This window comes from Drosophila eugracilis, unplaced genomic scaffold (genome assembly GCF_018153835.1).
Source record: "Drosophila eugracilis isolate 14026-0451.02 unplaced genomic scaffold, ASM1815383v1 contig_1828, whole genome shotgun sequence".
Lineage (NCBI taxonomy): Eukaryota > Metazoa > Arthropoda > Insecta > Diptera > Drosophilidae > Drosophila > Drosophila eugracilis.
The window spans coordinates 593,706-612,475 of NW_024572675.1; the positions used below are offsets into that span (position 1 = coordinate 593,706).

The following is an 18,770-nucleotide window of genomic DNA, read 5'->3' on the forward strand; positions in this document are numbered from 1 at the left end:
TTTATTAAGCAACAAGCAAGCAAAATAGTTAATTTTGAATTGAATTTTGTTATATTTATATTTGTGATTTTTAATTTGAAACTATTTCAATTATCAGGTACTTTTAGTCTCTGATTTTATATGTATAAAAAAATTATACATCCGAGTTTTTCGCAGCATTTTTTTTGAATGGGAATGTAGAGTATTGAATATAAATAAAGAGTAAGGAAATTGCATATTAGATTTAATTACCAGATTAAAAATTAAATTATTAAATTAAATACTTATTGATCTTACACTTGGAAGAGAGAAATTTCAGAGAATGAAAGTAATTTAACAAAACAGAGTTCTTTAAAATTTTTAAATTAAAAAAGATTATGCTAACAGAAATTGTTAACTTTTAATGGCGTCATCTGTTGTTGGCACCTGAAGGTGCGCTGGCATCCCTGGCATGATGAATGCTTTCCTCGTCCCTTTTTATAGCAGGTACATAATTAAACAGCGATTTTTGTAGTGATTCGTATTTTTCTTGTCTTTATATTTCCCACTAATCCGAATATATTGCAAGAACTATAAAAACTATAGACTGTACATTGTATTTGAATATTTACATTTATTTCGTGGGTAAGCACCATTTCACGTTGATTGAAAGATCTACATTTCCGAAAGTTAAGTTAATAAAACTAATCCGACATTAAATAACATAGTCAATAAGATTAACAATTCTAAACTTTGCACAATAGTTGGAATAAGCTTTCTTTTATTTTCTGGCGTGAAGCCATTCTCACAAGCTTATCCCTCGGCCTAGACTCTACTACGTTTCAGAGAGACTAAATGGCACGCCGAAAAGTTGCTCCCACCCTTGCCCGATGACATTCAGGCAACACGTGGCGGCGGCATGCGTTTCGAACAGCAAATTCCATACCTCGCACTTGTTTTGCGTCTCGTCAATAAAATTGATCGCATACTTTTGATTTGTGATGCGTTCCACGTCCACTAGATTGCTTAACGGCTGGTTGAGACTAAGTTCCGGCGGAATATACTTTTCTGGGATGTTGTTCGATAGCCAAGAGAATTTGCCGTTCCCTGAAACGTACACATGTGACTCTGTGACTAGGAGTAGGGAAGGTCCAAAGGAGCTCTTCTCTTGGTCACAAATAGAATGGCAGCTGGCAAGAAGCGAGCACATCTTGATTGGTTCAGATTCAATAGTTTGCAATTGACTTCCGTATGTGGGGGATGATTGGTGATTCATTGTGCACTGCTCTGGCAGAGGATTTTCTGTGGAAAAGTAGACAGTACATTTTGCTAAACAAAAATATGCATCAAGTTCACTCACGTCTTAAATAAAGAAGTAGACTATCGGTCCTTAGCATGTCGTACATAAGCAGCTTGAATCCCCCCCAATCCCTTAGAGCAAAGAATAACCCAAGCTTCCAGGGCAGCAACTCAATAGCCACTAAGCGTCTTACAGACACACTGACGACCTGCCTCAGCCACTTGGTCACATCGTCTTGGGGCACAGAAAACGCCTCCATTAGGTAACACATGCAGTTAGATATCACCACAAGGCCTTCTCCCACGGTCTGAGTTTGGTCATTAAAGATGAGACCCTTCGCCAGCCACTTAAAATGCTCACCTTCCTCTTTGAACTTGCGTTGGTAGAAGTAGAGTTTCAAGCGGTGATCGATATCATTAAAGTCGTTGTAGTTAAATTTGTAGGGCTGAGTACCTAAGACAGTAGTCTCAGACTCGATCGTTCTTTTTGAGCTGGACATGAGCCGGTTGGTTGACTGAAAAACGGATGCGAACGGTACGTGGCTGACTACTTCAGCGCTTTTTAAATGACTATTGGTATCAGTTTCAGTACTACTGAATTGACTGTTTGCTGATTCAGTAAGCAGGGAATTTGAAATATTCTGCGGAACATCCGTGCCCTGCTGCTCGTATGTAGTGCAAATGCTGTCCGTTACAGATCCTGACGAGCTGCTCTCTGTAAGCGGAACTTGAGACACAGATGGTGTGGAGGGGACTGTGGCAGCTGTTGCAGCCGGCACAGTAGGCTGGGCCTGTTCCGCCAGAAGCTGCCCAAACTCTCGTTCGATAAAACTCTTAGATTGCTTTATTTCATCGCCTATGGTCTCCAGATGGGGCAGCTGGGATATGCGGCGTTCTTCTGAGGTCTTCCGACTGGCACTCTGAACATAATTCGGATCCAGAACCTCTATGCTGGATTGGCTCGGATTGGAGATGATGTCTACATCACTTTCGTTCGCCCGAAACTCTAGATCACGATCTGTGTTGGAGCTTCCTACTACAGACTGATTGGAGTCAAAAGAGCTCTGGGAGTTGGTAATTTTCGAGCAAGAACTGCTCTCGTTTAGCGAATTGGCGGAACCTATAATGGTAATATATTAGTGAGATCCTATTATAAGCTTAAATATTTTAATGGAAGCAGCATTGTTCTCTAATTTAATAAACATTGTTTTTGTTTTAAATTTTTAAATGTGGGGTTTTTTACACGTCTTATATATGCTTCAGAAAAAGTTACTGGACCAGGCCCCCAAATAGTATAAGACATGTACAAGATCAGGCCATTCAACACCTATTAGTGAGTTAGCTTCTCTGTGCTTCATGCCCAAATGCTGCTTCACATTACAGAACAAGAGCAAAAGCAAATTGTTAAGTAAAAAACAAATTATACAAATTGGCATATTAACTTTTTGTGGCTTGCATCAAACTCCTACGCTTGGTTGTGCTTTTAGCAGCCGTAAGCCTGCAGTGTGCCACTGAAGTATTAATTAATTTGTACATCGCAACAATTTAATTGTTGTCGTTTGGTGGATGAGAGAAAAAGTCCAAAAGAACAATGTAAATATACAAAAGTTAGATTGGTTTTGCCATTATCGATTTGTGTTCGCATGCAAAAGAAATAAAAAGAAATATAAAGTAAATTAATGTACAGTAAATGGGTCCAACACAAACTTAAAAATATTAACCAAATACAACAGAAACCAAATCAAATCTTAATAAAATGGTTGTTAAATGCTTCAGAACCAAAAACTTAACCGCAATGGAAATTTGCATAGAAATTTACAAGATCTAAATTAATTGAAATAAGGAAAGTGGCCAAGGACTTGCCAATGCTGTTATTCTCTTCCTTATTCGTTGGCCCAGTAAATGACTCCATAGGCGATTCCTCCATAATCATAGCGGGAGAAAGTTTGGGCTCTGCTACCACTTCCCCAGAAGGCTTGGTTAAAGAGGAGGACAATTCCGTTACTTCGGCCACATAGACACTGCGGCACTCAGGACATCTCAAGTCTAAAAATATGTTTTTAATTTAAGTGTTCGTCCTGGGAGCTCTGTACCTACCCTTAACATTGTTATACCGCTTGCTTTTCTGATCAATAAAAAATTCGGTTAGACAATTCACGCACCGATAGATGGATATGTTCATCTCAGTCAGATCACGTTGCGAGAGAATGTCTCGCAGTTTCTTTTCCAGTTCCTTAAAAAACACGAAAACAAATAGATGCTTGTTATTTACAATTTATCTATTCACCCACTTGACACAAGGCGTTCTCTACGCAATAGATACGCTCCTGTTTATCCTTTCGCATCGTGTCGAAATTAATTCGTAAGGTATTTGCCTTGACACGCTCGCAGGACTCTAGAATTTTCAAACTCCATTTGGTTTTTGTCCTATTTGGTAATAAAATGCATAATGGAAACCATAAAAATAAATTTATCTTTTTGCACAGTTCGAAACCTACCGCTCTGTTAGTGTATCTTTTTCTCGTATGAAATTCGAAGATATAGTGAGAAACAAGGCTTCGCTTGGCTTTTGTTCATGGTAGACTGTATAGGTTTCCTCGTCAGACTCCTCATCTGATACTGAAAAGTTCAATACACTCGTAAAAACGCATTTATAAAGAGCTCAAATTGACTCACCCGGATCCTCTTCCTGACCACCATTCGAACTATTTGCATACAGTCTCAACAACTCGTCGTGCTTATCAAGCGGTGGCTCCTCTGTTGACGTTTCCTTGACGATACTGTCGTATTGTGTCACCTCACCCTCAGGACAGGTCTCGTAAAGCGTTTGACCACTTGTGTCGTTCGCATCCGACTTAATTGGGGTCAGGGTCGTGTCAAAAGTGGTATTTAACGAATAATTGTTTGTGGGAGTAGAGCTTATATTGAGATGTTCAGAATTCGCTGAGTTGACTTTCATTTTTGGTGGTCCAGAGAACTCCCCTAGGAACTCATTAAACAGTTGTCGAGACTCGTTGCGCTCTTGCTCAGAAGGCTGAGTTTCTATACCTAGCATAAGCTCAGCATTCCCCGTCTTTAACCATTCATTGCCATAAGTAAGACGAAGTGTCTCTATTTTCCTTTTGGTCTCCAAGTGAGAGGAATCAGGACGCTCTTCCAAGTCCGACTGAAGCTTTGGCGGGCCAACAGCTGTCGTCTCTGACTCAGTCTCATGGTTCTCCTCTATATCCACTGTTCGGATCTTTATGGAGCTTATCATTTTGCTGTATTGAGAGGTGTCCGATACCATCGACTGATCTAACTCAGGAAATTCCCTTTCCCTGGCTGTTACCGAACGCTGAGAGCCGAAGCTGGAAAACTGCGAACCATCACTGGTGTTAATAGAAGCACTTGAGCTGGTAATAGACACGGAGCTACTCCTAGGCAATCGGTGGTTAAACGAACCTATGTAGCGCCACTTCTGACTGCCTGTGAGCGCTTTTTCCGCCTTAGAAAGTGGCTCAAAGTCCAAAACAAACTTCATCGAAGCGCAGTTCTTATTCAGATACTGCGCTGTCGCCTGACGGTGCTTCGGATTGCAGGCAAGGGGATTGCCCTGCAGATTGAGTACCGTCAGGGTCATTAGGGCACTTAAAGGTAGCAGTTGCGAATGCTCCAACAGGCAATTGTCTGAAAGATTCAGGCTGCTCAAAGCATCTAGCTTTGCGACGTCCAGAAGTTCCTCCACGTAATTGTTACTGACGTTAAGAACTTGCAGTCGCTTGCAGGCCTCCATGTGAAACTGCGGAAGGTGCGTAAGGCAGTTGTAGCTTAGATCCAAGGTCTTTAGGTGAGGCAGCCATTTGATGGCGGTCACACTAGTCAGCTTGTTGTGCCGTAGAATAAGGTGTTGCAGGTGCTGAGCAAACTCCAGTGCTGAGTCTACGCTGCGCAGGCTGTTGTAGCTAAAGTCAGCCGTCTGTAGTTCGTTCCATACAAAGCCATTGGAGTTGTCGCCGCCACAGCGAGTGATAATTTCATCCACGCAGTTAAGGCTTCTTACGCAGATCAAGTGCTGCAGCTGTCCGCGCAGCGGTTGGATACCAACTACCTGGCTTATGTTGATCTTATTCACCTCGAGCCGTCGAAGTGCTCGGAATTTGGCGATGTCGATGGCGCCATCGAAATAGTGCTCGCTGGGGAAATAGGTTAGCTTCAGCAGTGTCGTCTTCTGGACAAAGTCGTGGACCAGCTGAAGGTCAGGGAAGACGCTGGATTTCGCATTAATGGGCTTCACAACTTGGAAGGATTGTTGCTGTAGGTGGGAACCAACGGTAGATCCGATTTCAACGTCCGCGATCAGTGTGAAGGAATCGTTCAACGCCCGCAGAAGGGGACCTGTGGCGTAAAATGCGATAAGTGATCTGAATGAAAGCCATAACAAACCCAAGTCATCAGCCAATACATGCATGTTTATTTGCGTGCTAGTTTCTTTAGCGTATATCTTAGCTTTCTCACCTGATAACGTCAAGGTAAACTCGGAGCTTAATATTTTATCGCCGTTTTGGCGGAGCAAATTGGCCAGCTCGGTGATCTTTTGCGGATCCATGGTTAATCCTGCTTCGACCGTGTCCTTATCCCATGCGATATTTCCCTGTTCTATGATAATCGTAGCTGCTGCGACTGTAAAATTCTAGTTACTATCAGGTGAACATTTACATGAGATACATTTGTATGTGTCTAACGCAGATTAACAAATGCGTTAGGCACATTTCTGTTTTTCCATCTATATTATTAGCAGTCCATCGAAAATCAACAAAGGAAAATATTTATGATGCCACTGTTCAGCGGAAATACCTGCGACAAGGCGCGTTCAATACTTACATTGCTAACCCACAATTGATACTGTCACATATCTATAGGTCCAACGCCATTATTTGAGGAATCTAGGTTTGTTTGGTCAATTAGGGCGTAGGAAAATTCCAGTCCCCGAAAGCAAAAATAATATTGTTATGCCTCTTCTTCTTGCAAATCTAGCAGTATTAGGGAAACGTAAACACTGGTATCTAGAGTTGGTTGCGATTAATCATTGTTTTACTGCCATCTAATAATCGACTAACCGACTATCGATGTATCGCATCGCAGATTAAAATATAATCAGCAGATATTTGATTACTAATATTTATAATATGACACTATTACCCAAGGCACCTTTTAAATTACAAATTCTAGAAATACGGCACGAAAATCATTATTAGTAATAATTAAATAGTCCATTACTACTTTTACTATTAGCACAACGTTTGAAACGGACTGGGTTGCGGTATGTACGAGGTGTGTTCAAAAAGTAAGGTGACTTTTCAAATTTCGCGGGCAACATATTTTCGATTATCGATTTTTTTGTTTTGTTATATTGATACACTCTTCCCTAACATCTGTACCAAGTTTCAATGGAACATCCTCTCTCCTCTTCCCTAACATCTGTACCAAGTTTCAATGGAACATCCTCTTTTGTTTGGTTGTGAGAGGCGTAAAGTTACAAGTTATTTTGCGAGCTCGGCGATTTTTTGCTATCGAAAAATATGGATCAAAGGATTTGCATCAAATTTTGTGTAAAAAATAAAATTAAGTGCTCTGAAACACTTGAAATGTTGACAGTGGCATACGGTGAAACTGTTCTGAGTAAAAAAAATGTGTACAAGTGGTACAAACTCTTCCAAGATGGCCGGGAAGATGCCAATGACCAGCCTCGCTCTGGACGCCCAAGCACGTCAACAACTGATGAAAACGTTCAAGCAGTGACGAAAATTGTTTTGGAAAATCGTCGAATCACTATCAGAGAAGTTGCTGAAGATGTCGGTATATCGCTTGGCTCGTGCCATGAAATTTTTTCAAACGTTTTGGGTAAGAGTCGTGTGTCAGCGAAGTTTGTTCCGAAATTGCTGAATTTTGACCAAAAGAACCGTCGCATGAGCATCGCTCAAGAGCTGTTGAATGACGTCAACGACGACCCAGATTTACTCAAAAGGGTCATAACTGGTGACGAATCATGGGTATATGGTTATGATATCGAAACCAAAGCCCAATCGTCCCAATGGAAGAGCCCAGGCGAGCCAAGACCGAAAAAAGCACGCCAAGTTCGATCAAATGTCAAAGTTTTGATCACTGTTTTCTTCGATTACCATGGCGTGGTCCATCAGGAGTTCTTACCATATGGTCGTACGGTCAATAAACAGTATTATCTGGAAGTTATGCGCCGTTTGCGAGAAGCAATACGAGAGAAACGTCCAGAATTGTGGAAAAACAATTCATGGCTTTTGCATCACGATAATGCCCCTGCTCACTCATCTTTGCTTGTGAGAGATTTTTTGGCCAAAAACAACACCACAATAATGCCTCAGCCACCATATTCACCGGATTTGGCCCCATGTGACTTTTTCTTGTTCCCAAAACTGAAGAGACCTATGAAAGGACGGAGATTTGCAACGATTGAAGAGATAAAGACTGCATCGCTGCAAGAGCTCAAGGCTATACCGAAAAGTGCTTATGGGAAGTGCTTTGAGGATTGGAAAAACCGTTGGCATAAGTGTATTGTATCTGAGGGGGATTACTTTGAAGGGGACAACATAAATATTGATAAATAAATTAATAGTTTTTCTTGAAAATACAAAGTCACCTTACTTTTTGAACACACCTCGTACATATCTATGTACACTTTAAAAAATGTGTAGGAAGAGTTATATTCACCCTTAAAGGGAAATCGTGGAAAGTTGATCAATTTATTTGGGTTGGAGAATCTGAATTCAAATTCTACAAGCTAAAGTTTTTTTGAAAATAACATTAGTAATAACATTATTACATATTATATTATTTCATCTGAAGTTCATATTTTTAAGCCAGTTACATAATGTAAAAGGGGTAATGTATTCATTAAAAAGTGTGTAAAAGGTAGGTATATTCGTGATCAGGATCAAAAGCCTAATTGATTTATTTACCATGAACGCAAAATAAGCATGCTCTTACATTGGTGTGAAAATGTTTTGATACTGGTGGCTAATTTTTAATGAGCCGCAAAAAGGATAATACTCTACCTTCTGGAATGTGAAAAACTTTTCTGAGTTTTCCAAGAAATGTGTATTGAACATTACTGTCCGCCATTTTTCCCAGGACATAGAATAATATATAAGTATACGTTTAAATATAAATAAAAAATAGTTTGAAATTTTAATTAATTTAACAAGAAATATGTTAGTAGCTGAAAACACCGTCCCAAATTGCGCATCGTAGACATCTCTAGAATCGCTTCTTTTGTTTAGCGATACTTTTTCGTTGGTTTTACTTGAAACAATAGGATTAACTCAGCATATCTTCATGCAAAGTAGTTGCCTTACGGCTAAAAATTACAAATAGCTTATTTTTTTATTAATGTCTTCCCCGAGTTTGCGCACCCAGTTGATATAGTAAACTATTAAATCCTTAAAAAACATAATAAATAAAAATCCCAGTTAACTACTCAGCTTTTATTTATGCAACGATCTTTTGGTTTCAATTAATTCTAGTGTTTACACAGTCCAATTTAACTTCGACTAAGATTCTCTTCCTAGCTCCTTCGATTACCGCTGTAATACTCTTGGCCACAAAATTACAATATAATTGTTAGGTACTTGCGCTTCTTTCTTGGCTAGTTAGGATTAAAAAAACTAAGTTTTAAAATTGAAGCAGACTTTGGTGTTGGTTAGTAGTCCTCTTCCGTGGTTCGTTGGATATGCGTGGTTTTGGATTAAAAAGAATAAGCTAACTAATGCGACAACCTATATACAATCTTTTGGTCAACTGGTTAGTGAGTGAACTCCAAAGATACATTGATTTGGAGTTGTGCTGAAAAAATACATTTACTCTCTGTGGTGCATAGAAATGTTAAAAACGATCCGGCTTCTTTTATCATATTTTAGTGGTTTACAAATTTTGCCTGTGAATTAAAAAAGTAATCATTTATAATGAAATGATTTAGCATCCGTGGTAAGTAATATAATTTTGTTATAAAAAAACAACAGTGCTTGGTAAACTGAAAATTGCAAAATGTATTAACCTAAAAATTTCCATACGTACTCTTTTTGCCGATTTGAAGCTGCCAATTTTTGAATGTTAAATGAATTAGGAACACTTTTGAGAGGTATGTATGTACAAAAATTGCAATTTAATTTACATTCTCTTTTAACAATTCCAATTAAGTTCAACAACTATGACACTTGGGTTTGGTTCGTTTATCTAACACTTAAACACTTTACACATTGAAAGTCACTTGCGAGTAAAGAAAGTAAATGCAGTTGACGTGGAACGAATTTTCTGACATAATGCATATACTCGTATATGGTCTATCTATAAATGCCAGGAGCATATGCGTTGGTGAGATGACTTGCGTTGACTTGATCTATGCGGGTAGGTATAGTATTTACAATATACATTTGACTGTTCTTGTTTAGGTGTAACACAGTTTAAAGTTTTGGCGTCGGCATGATGGAAGTATCCCTATGAAAAATAATATAAAAAGAAGAGAAGAAAACTAATTTGTAATGAAGGAAATTAACGGTTTTTATGTTCTAGCAATGATAATGGGATGTGACGAAATAAATGGCTGATAAAATGAACGGGAATATGAACGATATTGTTTAAGAATTTATGATATTTTCGATTTAAAAAATTTTGAATTTTGTTTTGAGTTTCATCATATCGCTTTTTATTAATGTTAAACTTAGATTATATATTAATTAAGTAACAGTAGGTAAACAATTCAAAATTTAAAGAAACAGAAGGTGCGTCAACTTAGTATAGGAGAAAGGTAAACTTAAAACAAAGCCACTAAGGAAACAATAATAAATCAAAAGTTTACGGTGAGAATACAAAGCAAGAGCGCATTTCACGGTTTCGGGGAGGCAAGACAACAGGATAGCGGGATAGACAGGCGCAAAAGAGGGATAAGAAACGCAAACGAAACACTTACATATGCTCAGGGTGATTGCGTATGCAATCGATTAAATCATTAGGCTTAAGCTGATTTGTGCATATTTTGTGGATAGCCGTGAATAGGGGGAATCTGCAATAGATGGGAATCAGTTAGATATATTCTATTTTATAATCCTAGTTGTTAAATCAGTCGTACTTGTCCTCCAGACCCTTGTTCTTCAACATATAGTTCACCTCCTCGGCAGTGGGCGGGCCCTGCAGCTTCTGGCCATTAAGCATTTCCTTCTCCAGCTCCTCGATAGTTTTCCCGGAAGTCACAAAGGCCTCAGAGACGCGGCGATTTCGTCCACCTGTAAGTTTCAGAATAATTAATTTATATCAGGACTTTACAGCATTGGCATACATTTACTAAAATCGAACAAATTATGAAAAGATTGTCAACTAAAGATTAGAAAATCCAACAATTAATGACCGAATTAGTAAAATGGAAAATTGTTATTGATTGTTATATCAAATTCGATGCTTGTCTTATGCTGACAGCTACAATTTCTCGTTTTAATGCCCTGACGCCCTTCTTCGCCTTGTTAGCACTCACCGTAACACGTCGTGATCAGATCTGCTACGCCACAGCTTTCGAAGAAAGTGGACAGTTTGCTTCCGGGGTAGAATACATCTACGAAGCGAATCATCTCCATGAGACCCAGCCGGATGACAGCTGCTTTTGTATTATCGCCGAGCTTCAGGCCATCGACAAAGCCCGCGCCGCAGGCGACGATGTTCTTAAGGGCCCCACATACCTCCACTGCGTCAGCGTCGTCTACAACCACCACGCGGAAGTGATTGGCCTGGAAGAGATCACGCAGGACCTTGCCGTACTTCTTGTCCGTGCAGCCAATGGTAGTTTCGCAGAAGTTACCCTCGGCAACCTCGTTGGCCAGGTTGGCGCCCATCAACACAGCGCATGGGATCTGCGATGAAGAATTGACAAGCGGATTAGATTTGTGGCGGTGTCACCTCTGCGACTCAGACTTACCTTTAGGTGACGCGTGATGATATGCGAAATCAGATCGATTCCACCACCCTCGGCCTTGTCGAAGCCCTTGATCAGGGAGATAGCGATGGCGTTAGGCTTGATTTTGCCCAGGAGCTGTTTGCAGAAGTTGGGGATAAACTGATGGGGCACCACGAAGATCAGAATGTCTGCGTTCTTCGCGGCCTCAACAAGGTCAGGCACAGCAACCTGTGGAATGGGGGCAAAAAGTAAATTTTTCTAATTACTGCGATAACAGCAAAAAACAAAAATATAAAACTCCGATAAGCATGCTGAAGGTTGAATGAAGGGAACTGCAGACGGATCGAGGAAATCATTTTCCCAGCACGTGTTTCACTCCAACTTTTGGAGGCTTGTTTCGCAGCTGTCTAGACTGTCTAATTCTTTGGGCTCGCTAGATCGAACGGCTCAGCCTGATATGGTTGACTTTGTATACATACATATATTATTTTCTTCATATCGCCGGGCTAGATTGCCAACCTGTTTGTCGCATTAGAAATGAGTTCATAATGCTAATACAGCGTGTTTTTTGCTCTAGTGCTGTTAATGTTAGGATGTCAAAGATGTTTGAGCGGCGAGGCACTGGTAATTTTAAAGGGTTAAGGTTAAATATGTGTTTATGTAATGAACTTTCTGCATGACGACGAAAAATGCATGTGAACTGAGCTTGAGGGAAGTTTGTATAACTTTCTTTTCTTTCGATTAGTTTTCATATATTATATTAACATAGTCAACTATTTTGATTATTAAGAAAATGTGTTGAGTAACCGATTAGCAAATCAACAAATAAACAAAATATAAAAATGTTTTCTTTTTCCTTTGCAATTCCATTATCTTGCTGACACATTTTCATTGCTTTGTATACTGTTTGCATATCTGACATTGGTCTCGATCATTGCTTATAGAATTTCAACATCATTTATTTTTTGCCTTTTCTATTTGTTACGATTTTCCTCTCCAACAGCCGCCACCTTAAGACATCTGAAAGTTTGCCAAAATGTCCGAGTATATCTGTGTGAATTTTAGTGACAAACAAACGGCGCGGCATAGAGGTCCCGCCCGAATTTTGTTTGGATTTTGTTTTTCACGTTTATCAATCCATGCCGCCAACGCATGGCAGACGTGGGATAGGTTTTTTCCTAAGCAAAGTGGAAACTTAGGCTGTTTACAGGGCCATCAGGGAACTCGGTCGTGGATGGGCTGCTGACCCTCCTTTTGGACGGACTTTATCACCCAACCCCGAATGGCTTATCTATTATCGGATAACAGAACTGTTCGAGTGGTTTGTGGAGCACGTACATGTGTTTTTACCATCGTTTTGAAAGGTATCGCCTGATTATCAGTTGGCCAATTATCGACTAATACAAAGGTATGTTGACGCAACTTCGTCAGTCATGTAAACGGGGTAATGCGCCCCACACCCACTGGCCTTGACCTACGTCAAAGGCATTGGGCTATCTCTCGGGAGAGCATCGAGAATAGCGCCAAGGTGGTGCCAGAGGTGTTGCAGCTCCTGGCCCTGAAAACTGCAGCAAGAGAACAGTGCAAGAGAGCGAGAGCGGGTGTATAAATAGTCGCGGACTCGACTGATTAGATAATTTGGCGCTGCACGGCCAAGATCAAGGCATGTAGCCTTTTATGTAAGCACATGGCTGCTAACAATCCGCTTGGCAGTTACATAAGTCTAATTACCAACTTTGGTTGGTGGGCAGGCAGTTTAGTCCACTCACCACATTGGGGGGCAGCTTGTGTCCTTTCAGGTACTTGACGTTCTCGTGCGTCTCGTTTATGATTTCCGTCAGTTTCTTGCCGTCAATGAGCTCCTCGTAGACAAACATGGTAACCCGCTCCTCGAACTCCGGCAGGGCGGCGGCGTTGGCACCCACGATTTTAGCTATGGCCGAACCCCTGCGGGCGCAAGGTTAAAATTGCGGCGGGAGTGAGAGTATTATGTAAGTAAGTAGGTGCATCTGGCGATAATTATATGAACTCACCAATTGCCGGAGCCCACAATGCACACATTTACTTTGTCCGCCATTCTGTCGTTATTGTTGCTTCCTCTGCTGCTTTGCTTCGCAAATTGGCGCGACTAATCGATCTGAGAATCAAACCTTAAACTGACACGTCGGAGCCGCGGCGACTACTGATACTTGGTTTGCACTCCACACTTGCTAATATAAGCAAAACAAGCGATGCGGCCGACAACAATTCAAGCGATTTCAAGAGCGGAGAGAGCTCGTGTCTGAGTGGGTGTGCGTGAGAGTGTGAGAGGGTACAATTCAGGAAATCCGGTCACTTTCCTTTATGTGTGGTATGCGCAGCCCATCCTGAAAATCTAGCACTTGCCGAAATTGCTTAAAAATCCTTTAATTTCGGAGGAGCAATTCAACTCTTTTATTTGGTTTAATTCCTGTATTTCCTAACGATGCATCCCTGAGATAATGGCCAGTGCTGCAAAACACCGCTGCGCACAGTACCATTCAGTTGTTTAGTGCTGCAAAATCTGCGATTGTAGCGCCAAATTCAATTAAGTATTGTGCACCCATGTCTTACAGGAGTACTAAGTTTCTACTAAGTTATAGAACCCTTTTACTTATTAGCCAAATTATAAGAAGAAGAAGATCGGTCCATATCTAATATTTTTATATTTTATTCGCAACGACTTAAAACCTGATTCATCTGACCGGAGTGGTCGTCATTCCAAGGTCGTCGTCCTACCCCTACCAAGATGAAGTAGGATTTCTGCCACTAATTTCTTTCTTTCAGTCAAAAAAAAAAAAAAAAAAAAATAAATAAATAAGAAGAGGATTCGCTATAGTCGAGTACCGCGACTATAAGATACCCGTTACTGTTTTACACAATTTTAAAATATTCATTTTGCTAGTGGAAATTCACAAGGCGCCATCTATTGTCAGAGAAAGACGAGTGAGATAATGACGTCACTGAGGCCTAATAAAATTTCTTCATAAATGGCGTTAGAGTGGGCGTAGAAGAAAACTCGTGTCGAGTTGGAGTGGCATCTCTAAAATACGTGTTCTTAAGCGCAACTTTCTAGCTCTTATAGTTCCAGAGATTTTTTGCCTTTTGGTTTTCCGGGTTTTGTGGGTGTTAGGGTGGGCGTGGCTAGATAGGAAAAAAAGAATTTGTATTTGGGGCGTCATAAAAAAATACTTATCATACTAAAAACATAATTAATCTGAACTTTTTTTAACTTATAGTTACCGAGATATCAGCTTTTCTAGAAAATGCGAAAACCGTCTTTTGAGCTTGGTGGGCGTATGGGGTAAATCTTCATGCTTAATCTCAACTTCGTATCCGTTATAGTTCCTGAGATCTCAGCGTTCATACGGACGGACGTACAGACGGACATGGCTATATACTATATATGGCTATATATATACTTTATAGGGTTTGAAACGCTTTCTTCTATATGTTACATACTTTTCAACAAATCTAGTATTCTTCTTTCACTCTACGAGTAACGGGTATAATTTGGCAGGAAAAGGAATTGAGTTCAATGCACCTCTTGGGACACTCGTTCGGATTTTTTCGTTCACGACTTCTAAACCACTAAACCAGACGTGTTATATTTATTTATTTCCTTTAAAATGCTTATCACCCTGCCATAACTAACTGCGATCTTTGGAACGGCATATAAGAGCTAGAAAGTTTGGTTTAAGCATAAAGAATCTAGGGAATTCATCCACCGTTGCATGCCTAGTCTAAACTTTCCAGTTTTTACAATTCTCGAGAGAGAGAGTTCTCTGAGGCATGCTGATACATATTTGGCTAGTGATCCAGATCAGGAAGATGTACAATTTATTTTAGGTGTTACTCATGAGATTTTTTTTCAACTGTCTTAAGATTAGTGCCCACTAAATACAAACAATACAATATTAAGTTTTGTAAAGTATTAACATGAAATTACAAAGTTTTTTGTATTTTAAGAAAGCTTAGCTTAACGAACAATTATCTACGAAAACCTTATATACTGCTTATAAGCAGTCCTTTTCAAAATGTAGAATAAGCTCATTATCATACTTTAAGAAATATGGAATTGCAAGGGTAGATAGTCTTCGGCTTGCCGAAAACAGCTTTCTTTAATCTGAATAATATACCTTGTAATCATTTAGTCACTCTAATTTAGTCACTAAATTTTTCCTTTATAATGCTAGGTTCAAATCGTGATTTATAGAATATAGTTGACAAGCCCATATCATAAAAAAACGATGGACAGGCTGAAGTGGATAACTTTGCTGCAAATTTTAATTATTTGCAGTGGTTAGTAATGAAAAATATAGTAAATAGTTGTAAATAATAAGGGGTAGCTTTCTATTAGCCTTTCAACTAGCTCAACTGAATGTCATACCCGACTGGGTTAAACAGCGGTTTCTCAAGGCTATGTCCTCAACGGGAAATACTGTTAAAGCCGGATCGATGAGCCTGGAGAGCCTTGGAAAGGCCATATCCAACGTGAAAAGCATTCCAAAAGGACTGGCCCAGATTGTCAGTGACCTTCTCGGATTTAGTGAAAGTCAAAAGGACTCTCCATCTTCCGACCCATCGTGTGCAAAAGACGATATGATGTGCCACATCAAGGGTGTTTTCGGCTCTTCCACAGAGCATCCAGTGTGAACGCGTGTCACTAATGTTATAACAGACTTTATGAGTTTTTAAATAAATAAAATATTTTAAAATAAAAATAGGGATTCTTAGGATCAGTTATCAAGATTAAAATATATTTCATACCACGTGGACTTGTCTAACACCATTTCAATATTTTATATACTTCTTGAGACCGTCACATTTTAATAAGCCTACGTCATGGATAATGCCTGAATAGTTTGGTTTCACTGCACATATTTTTAGTTCCTGCTCCACCATTGGAATCTGATAGATAATCGGATGGACTCCTATCATGGATCCAAGAGGATGCGCTTGAATTTCACCCCCAAACTGATATTGATAATCTTAACTCTGACTTTCTGTAGGCCCTGAAATTTTGTTATTCCTTTTACTCTTAGAGTAAAAGGGTATATTAGACTTGTTGAAAAGTATGTAACAGGTAGAAGGAAGCGTTCCCGACCGTATAAATTATATTTATTGTTCAGTATCAATAGCGAAGTCGACTAAATGATGTCCGCCTTACCGTCCGTCTGTCTGTATGAACGCTAAGATCACAGGAACTATGAGAGATAAAGAGTTGAGATTAAGCAGACAGATTCTTAAGATCCCTAAGCAGTGCAAGTTTATTTCTAAATGGTTAAGTTAAGAAAACTGGGAAATATTGAAAACATTCTTCCAAAGTGGAGAGTCTTCAACTGAAACTGCAAGGATAAGTGTTACGCCAACCACCCAGAGACTATTGACGACCTGAGGTGGAAGTCGCCATCAGGGCCACTGAGGGCCATCCAATTTGGTTGACCGAATGGACTACTCTAAAGCCAGCCGAGGCAGCCATATGAACAGAGTGGTGTTATACATCATAAGCCGCAATGTTTTGAAAAATATATACACTTTTTTTTATAGCGATTTTAAATTCCAAATCTTTTTATTTTAGTGTATGTCTTCGTTTGATCTTGTATGACATTTTTTTTTCAATATTACTAAAGAGTTTTTAAATCGGAACTATATTTCGCTATTTATAAAGAAATATGGGTTATAAGGCATCGCATGGGCAGTGACGTCAGCATCAGTTAGTAAACATGCTTATTCGACAAAAGGTGGCGCTTTGTCCATTTTTACTAGCAAAATGAATACTTTAAAACGGTGTAATACAGTAAAGGGTATCTTATAGTCGGGGCATTTGACTATAGCGTTTCTTGCTAAAAATTATATTTGATCTTCTGACTTATATTTCGTAAAGAAATCAACAATATTAAAAGGCTTAATAAATACATTTTAACAACAGGACATCACTGATGTCAGAAAGTAAAGTGGCCTACTTTTTGTCGGTTATGTTAGCTATTCCACTGGCCTAACTTACTCTTCCCAGTCAGGTGTCGAGATGTATTGTATTAGCTAAACATAAGGTAACATAAATAAGGAAACGTTTCTAAATTACAAATTGTATATATTCTTGACCATGAACGCAAAGATCTGAAGAGCGATAAAAGCTGTACGAGATATATTTGACCTAAAAACTGTTTGATTGATAAAACATCTCGTTCTACCAAAAATGTCGGACCATTTCCTTAAAGTTTGTTGACAAATTAAGGTTATAGAGCTTTATATCTTTCAATGACGTCACTGCCGGCTGAGTTTCAGATTCTTTCTGTAGAGAGCTGCTATGCTAACAGAGTAATAGGTTTTTGAAAATTGTAGTTATATTTAAGAAACATGGTCATAGAAAAGACACTTTCAGCTTAAAACTATAGCATTAATATTAAAGTGATAAATGGTTTCGATGCCCAACAAGGCATTGTTTCAAGATTTTACTACATTCTACCGTAACAAACTGAATTAAATTAAATTTAATTTTGATTCTAAGTCCTAAATATCTGCTTTGAGTTAACTGATAATGATCTCTATCTCATCTTTAGCTCCGGATCAGCTGGGTAAAAAGTTGGTCAATTCAGATTTTATTGGCGAGAGAAAAAGTTCCTAGCTTTCTAATTCTGCAAGTTCTTACCTTCTCCGTTGGCCTCCTTAATTTTGTATACCCTTCTCTCATACGAATACAACTGTGAGCTTCTAAAGAGGTATATTCGTATAATTTAGTAGGTTAAACCCTTCCGTTAACAACAATCAACTAACGAGAGAATGAGGTAGATTTTGTATTAACTGAGATACGATTAGAAATAATATTATGATACCCTTCAAATTCCAGCCCAAGCTCTACAGTTTTTCGACTTCCTATTAACGAAATTTTATCGTATTAACTCTTAAGATATAAGATTCATCCCCGCGAACTATGTGTCTGTCCAAATGGTATAAGAACCTTCTTCCTAAGATGCTTACACTTCTTTTAGGGCATCAACGTTCTACAGAATGGGACAGAGGCACATGGGCAGATAATTCATCGCCAATAGGTGGCGTTTCTGCTTTTCGCTTTAAAATTTTGAAATCAGCTGATAGTCTCGGCGCTCTAGCTTCCCTTTCTGTTTTACTATACAGCTATGATGATTTATCTGTAGGAAATATATTCGTATTCAAAATACAATTAGATTTTCCTGGTATTTTTGCGTATTTTACTCATGGAAGAACTGACCGCGAATCTAGTATTTGGAAACTCAATCTAAGATTTTGGTCAATTTGGCCGATATATTTTTTCTATTTAGTAGTGCTGCAGGACAAGTCTTTGCCCTCTGGCAGTGCGACGAATACATAGATGCAGTGGCGTTGACCCATGCCATGCAGCGCTGTTACGGGCTAATACCTTCATGTGAGCCGGACCACGTGCGCCCCTCTTCCTCCTGGCGTGTCTAACGCTGCTCGAGAGATGACTGGGACTGTGATGGGTGGCTTGGCTGGCTCTGCTCGGGGTTGCTCTTATTCCACTGCCGCATCTGAGGCTGTT

At 39.4% G+C, this 18,770-nt stretch overlaps 3 protein-coding genes across 5 annotated transcripts; 1 reads left to right on the top strand and 2 right to left on the bottom strand.

Moving 5' to 3' along the window:
- Nucleotides 1-572: 572 nt before the first annotated feature.
- LOC108102497 (serine/threonine-protein kinase 11-interacting protein) lies at nt 573-6,287 on the bottom strand. 2 transcript variants are annotated; one of them, XM_017207520.2, is made up of 10 exons: nt 6,121-6,287; nt 5,755-5,919; nt 3,934-5,634; nt 3,756-3,876; nt 3,549-3,684; nt 3,355-3,490; nt 3,121-3,303; nt 2,700-2,768; nt 1,319-2,377; nt 573-1,260 (listed from the first exon to the last, which is right to left on the bottom strand). In XM_017207520.2, the coding sequence occupies exons 2-10, from the start codon at nt 5,843-5,845 to the stop codon at nt 794-796; spliced, it is 3,963 nt and encodes a 1,320-aa protein (XP_017063009.2). In that variant the 5' UTR covers nt 5,846-5,919; nt 6,121-6,287; the 3' UTR covers nt 573-793. The 2 variants fall into 2 exon arrangements, with proteins under 2 accessions (XP_017063009.2, XP_017063010.2); XM_017207521.2 differs by lacking the exon at nt 2,700-2,768.
- Nucleotides 6,288-8,729: 2,442 nt separating this feature from the next.
- On the bottom strand, nt 8,730-13,498 carry LOC108102502 (glycerol-3-phosphate dehydrogenase [NAD(+)], cytoplasmic). Of its 2 annotated transcripts, XR_001772176.2 has the most exons (8): nt 13,246-13,498; nt 12,982-13,159; nt 11,234-11,440; nt 10,796-11,168; nt 10,397-10,550; nt 10,238-10,330; nt 9,346-9,765; nt 8,730-9,205 (listed from the first exon to the last, which is right to left on the bottom strand). XR_001772176.2 is itself a non-coding variant. In XM_017207525.2 (7 exons), the coding sequence occupies exons 1-7, from the start codon at nt 13,287-13,289 to the stop codon at nt 9,193-9,195; spliced, it is 1,062 nt and encodes a 353-aa protein (XP_017063014.1). In that variant the 5' UTR covers nt 13,290-13,493; the 3' UTR covers nt 8,730-9,192. The 2 variants fall into 2 exon arrangements, 1 of the variants encoding a protein (XP_017063014.1); XM_017207525.2 differs by lacking the exon at nt 9,346-9,765 and having other exon boundaries at nt 13,246-13,493.
- Nucleotides 13,499-15,478: 1,980 nt separating this feature from the next.
- On the top strand, nt 15,479-15,954 carry LOC108102485. Its single transcript, XM_017207497.1, has 2 exons — nt 15,479-15,532; nt 15,591-15,954. Exons 1-2 carry the CDS (start codon nt 15,481-15,483, stop codon nt 15,884-15,886), a joined length of 348 nt encoding a protein of 115 aa, XP_017062986.1. The 5' UTR covers nt 15,479-15,480; the 3' UTR covers nt 15,887-15,954.
- The last annotated feature ends 2,816 nt before the right edge of the window (nt 15,955-18,770 follow it).

Bases quoted from the DNA above. Each gene is read 5' to 3' on its own strand.
- LOC108102497 (XM_017207520.2), bottom strand. From the start codon at position 5,845: ATGGATCCGCAAAAGATCACCGAGCTGGCCAATTTGCTCCGCCAAAAC. The intron at 3,685-3,755 runs GTAGGTTTCGAA...ATTACCAAATAG, and splicing joins AAAGATACACTAACAGAGCG to GACAAAAACCAAATGGAGTT. The intron at 3,491-3,548 runs GTGGGTGAATAG...GTGTTTTTTAAG, and splicing joins TAGAGAACGCCTTGTGTCAA to GAACTGGAAAAGAAACTGCG.
- LOC108102502 (XM_017207525.2), bottom strand. From the start codon at position 13,289: ATGGCGGACAAAGTAAATGTGTGCATTGTGGGCTCCGGCAATTG. The intron at 11,441-12,981 runs GTGAGTGGACTA...CCCATTCCACAG, and splicing joins ACAAGCTGCCCCCCAATGTG to GTTGCTGTGCCTGACCTTGT. The intron at 10,551-10,795 runs GTGAGTGCTAAC...TGAAACTTACAG, and splicing joins TCTGATCACGACGTGTTACG to GTGGACGAAATCGCCGCGTC.
- LOC108102485 (XM_017207497.1), top strand. From the start codon at position 15,481: ATGGACAGGCTGAAGTGGATAACTTTGCTGCAAATTTTAATTATTTGC. The intron at 15,533-15,590 runs GTTAGTAATGAA...GCTTTCTATTAG, and splicing joins AATTTTAATTATTTGCAGTG to CCTTTCAACTAGCTCAACTG.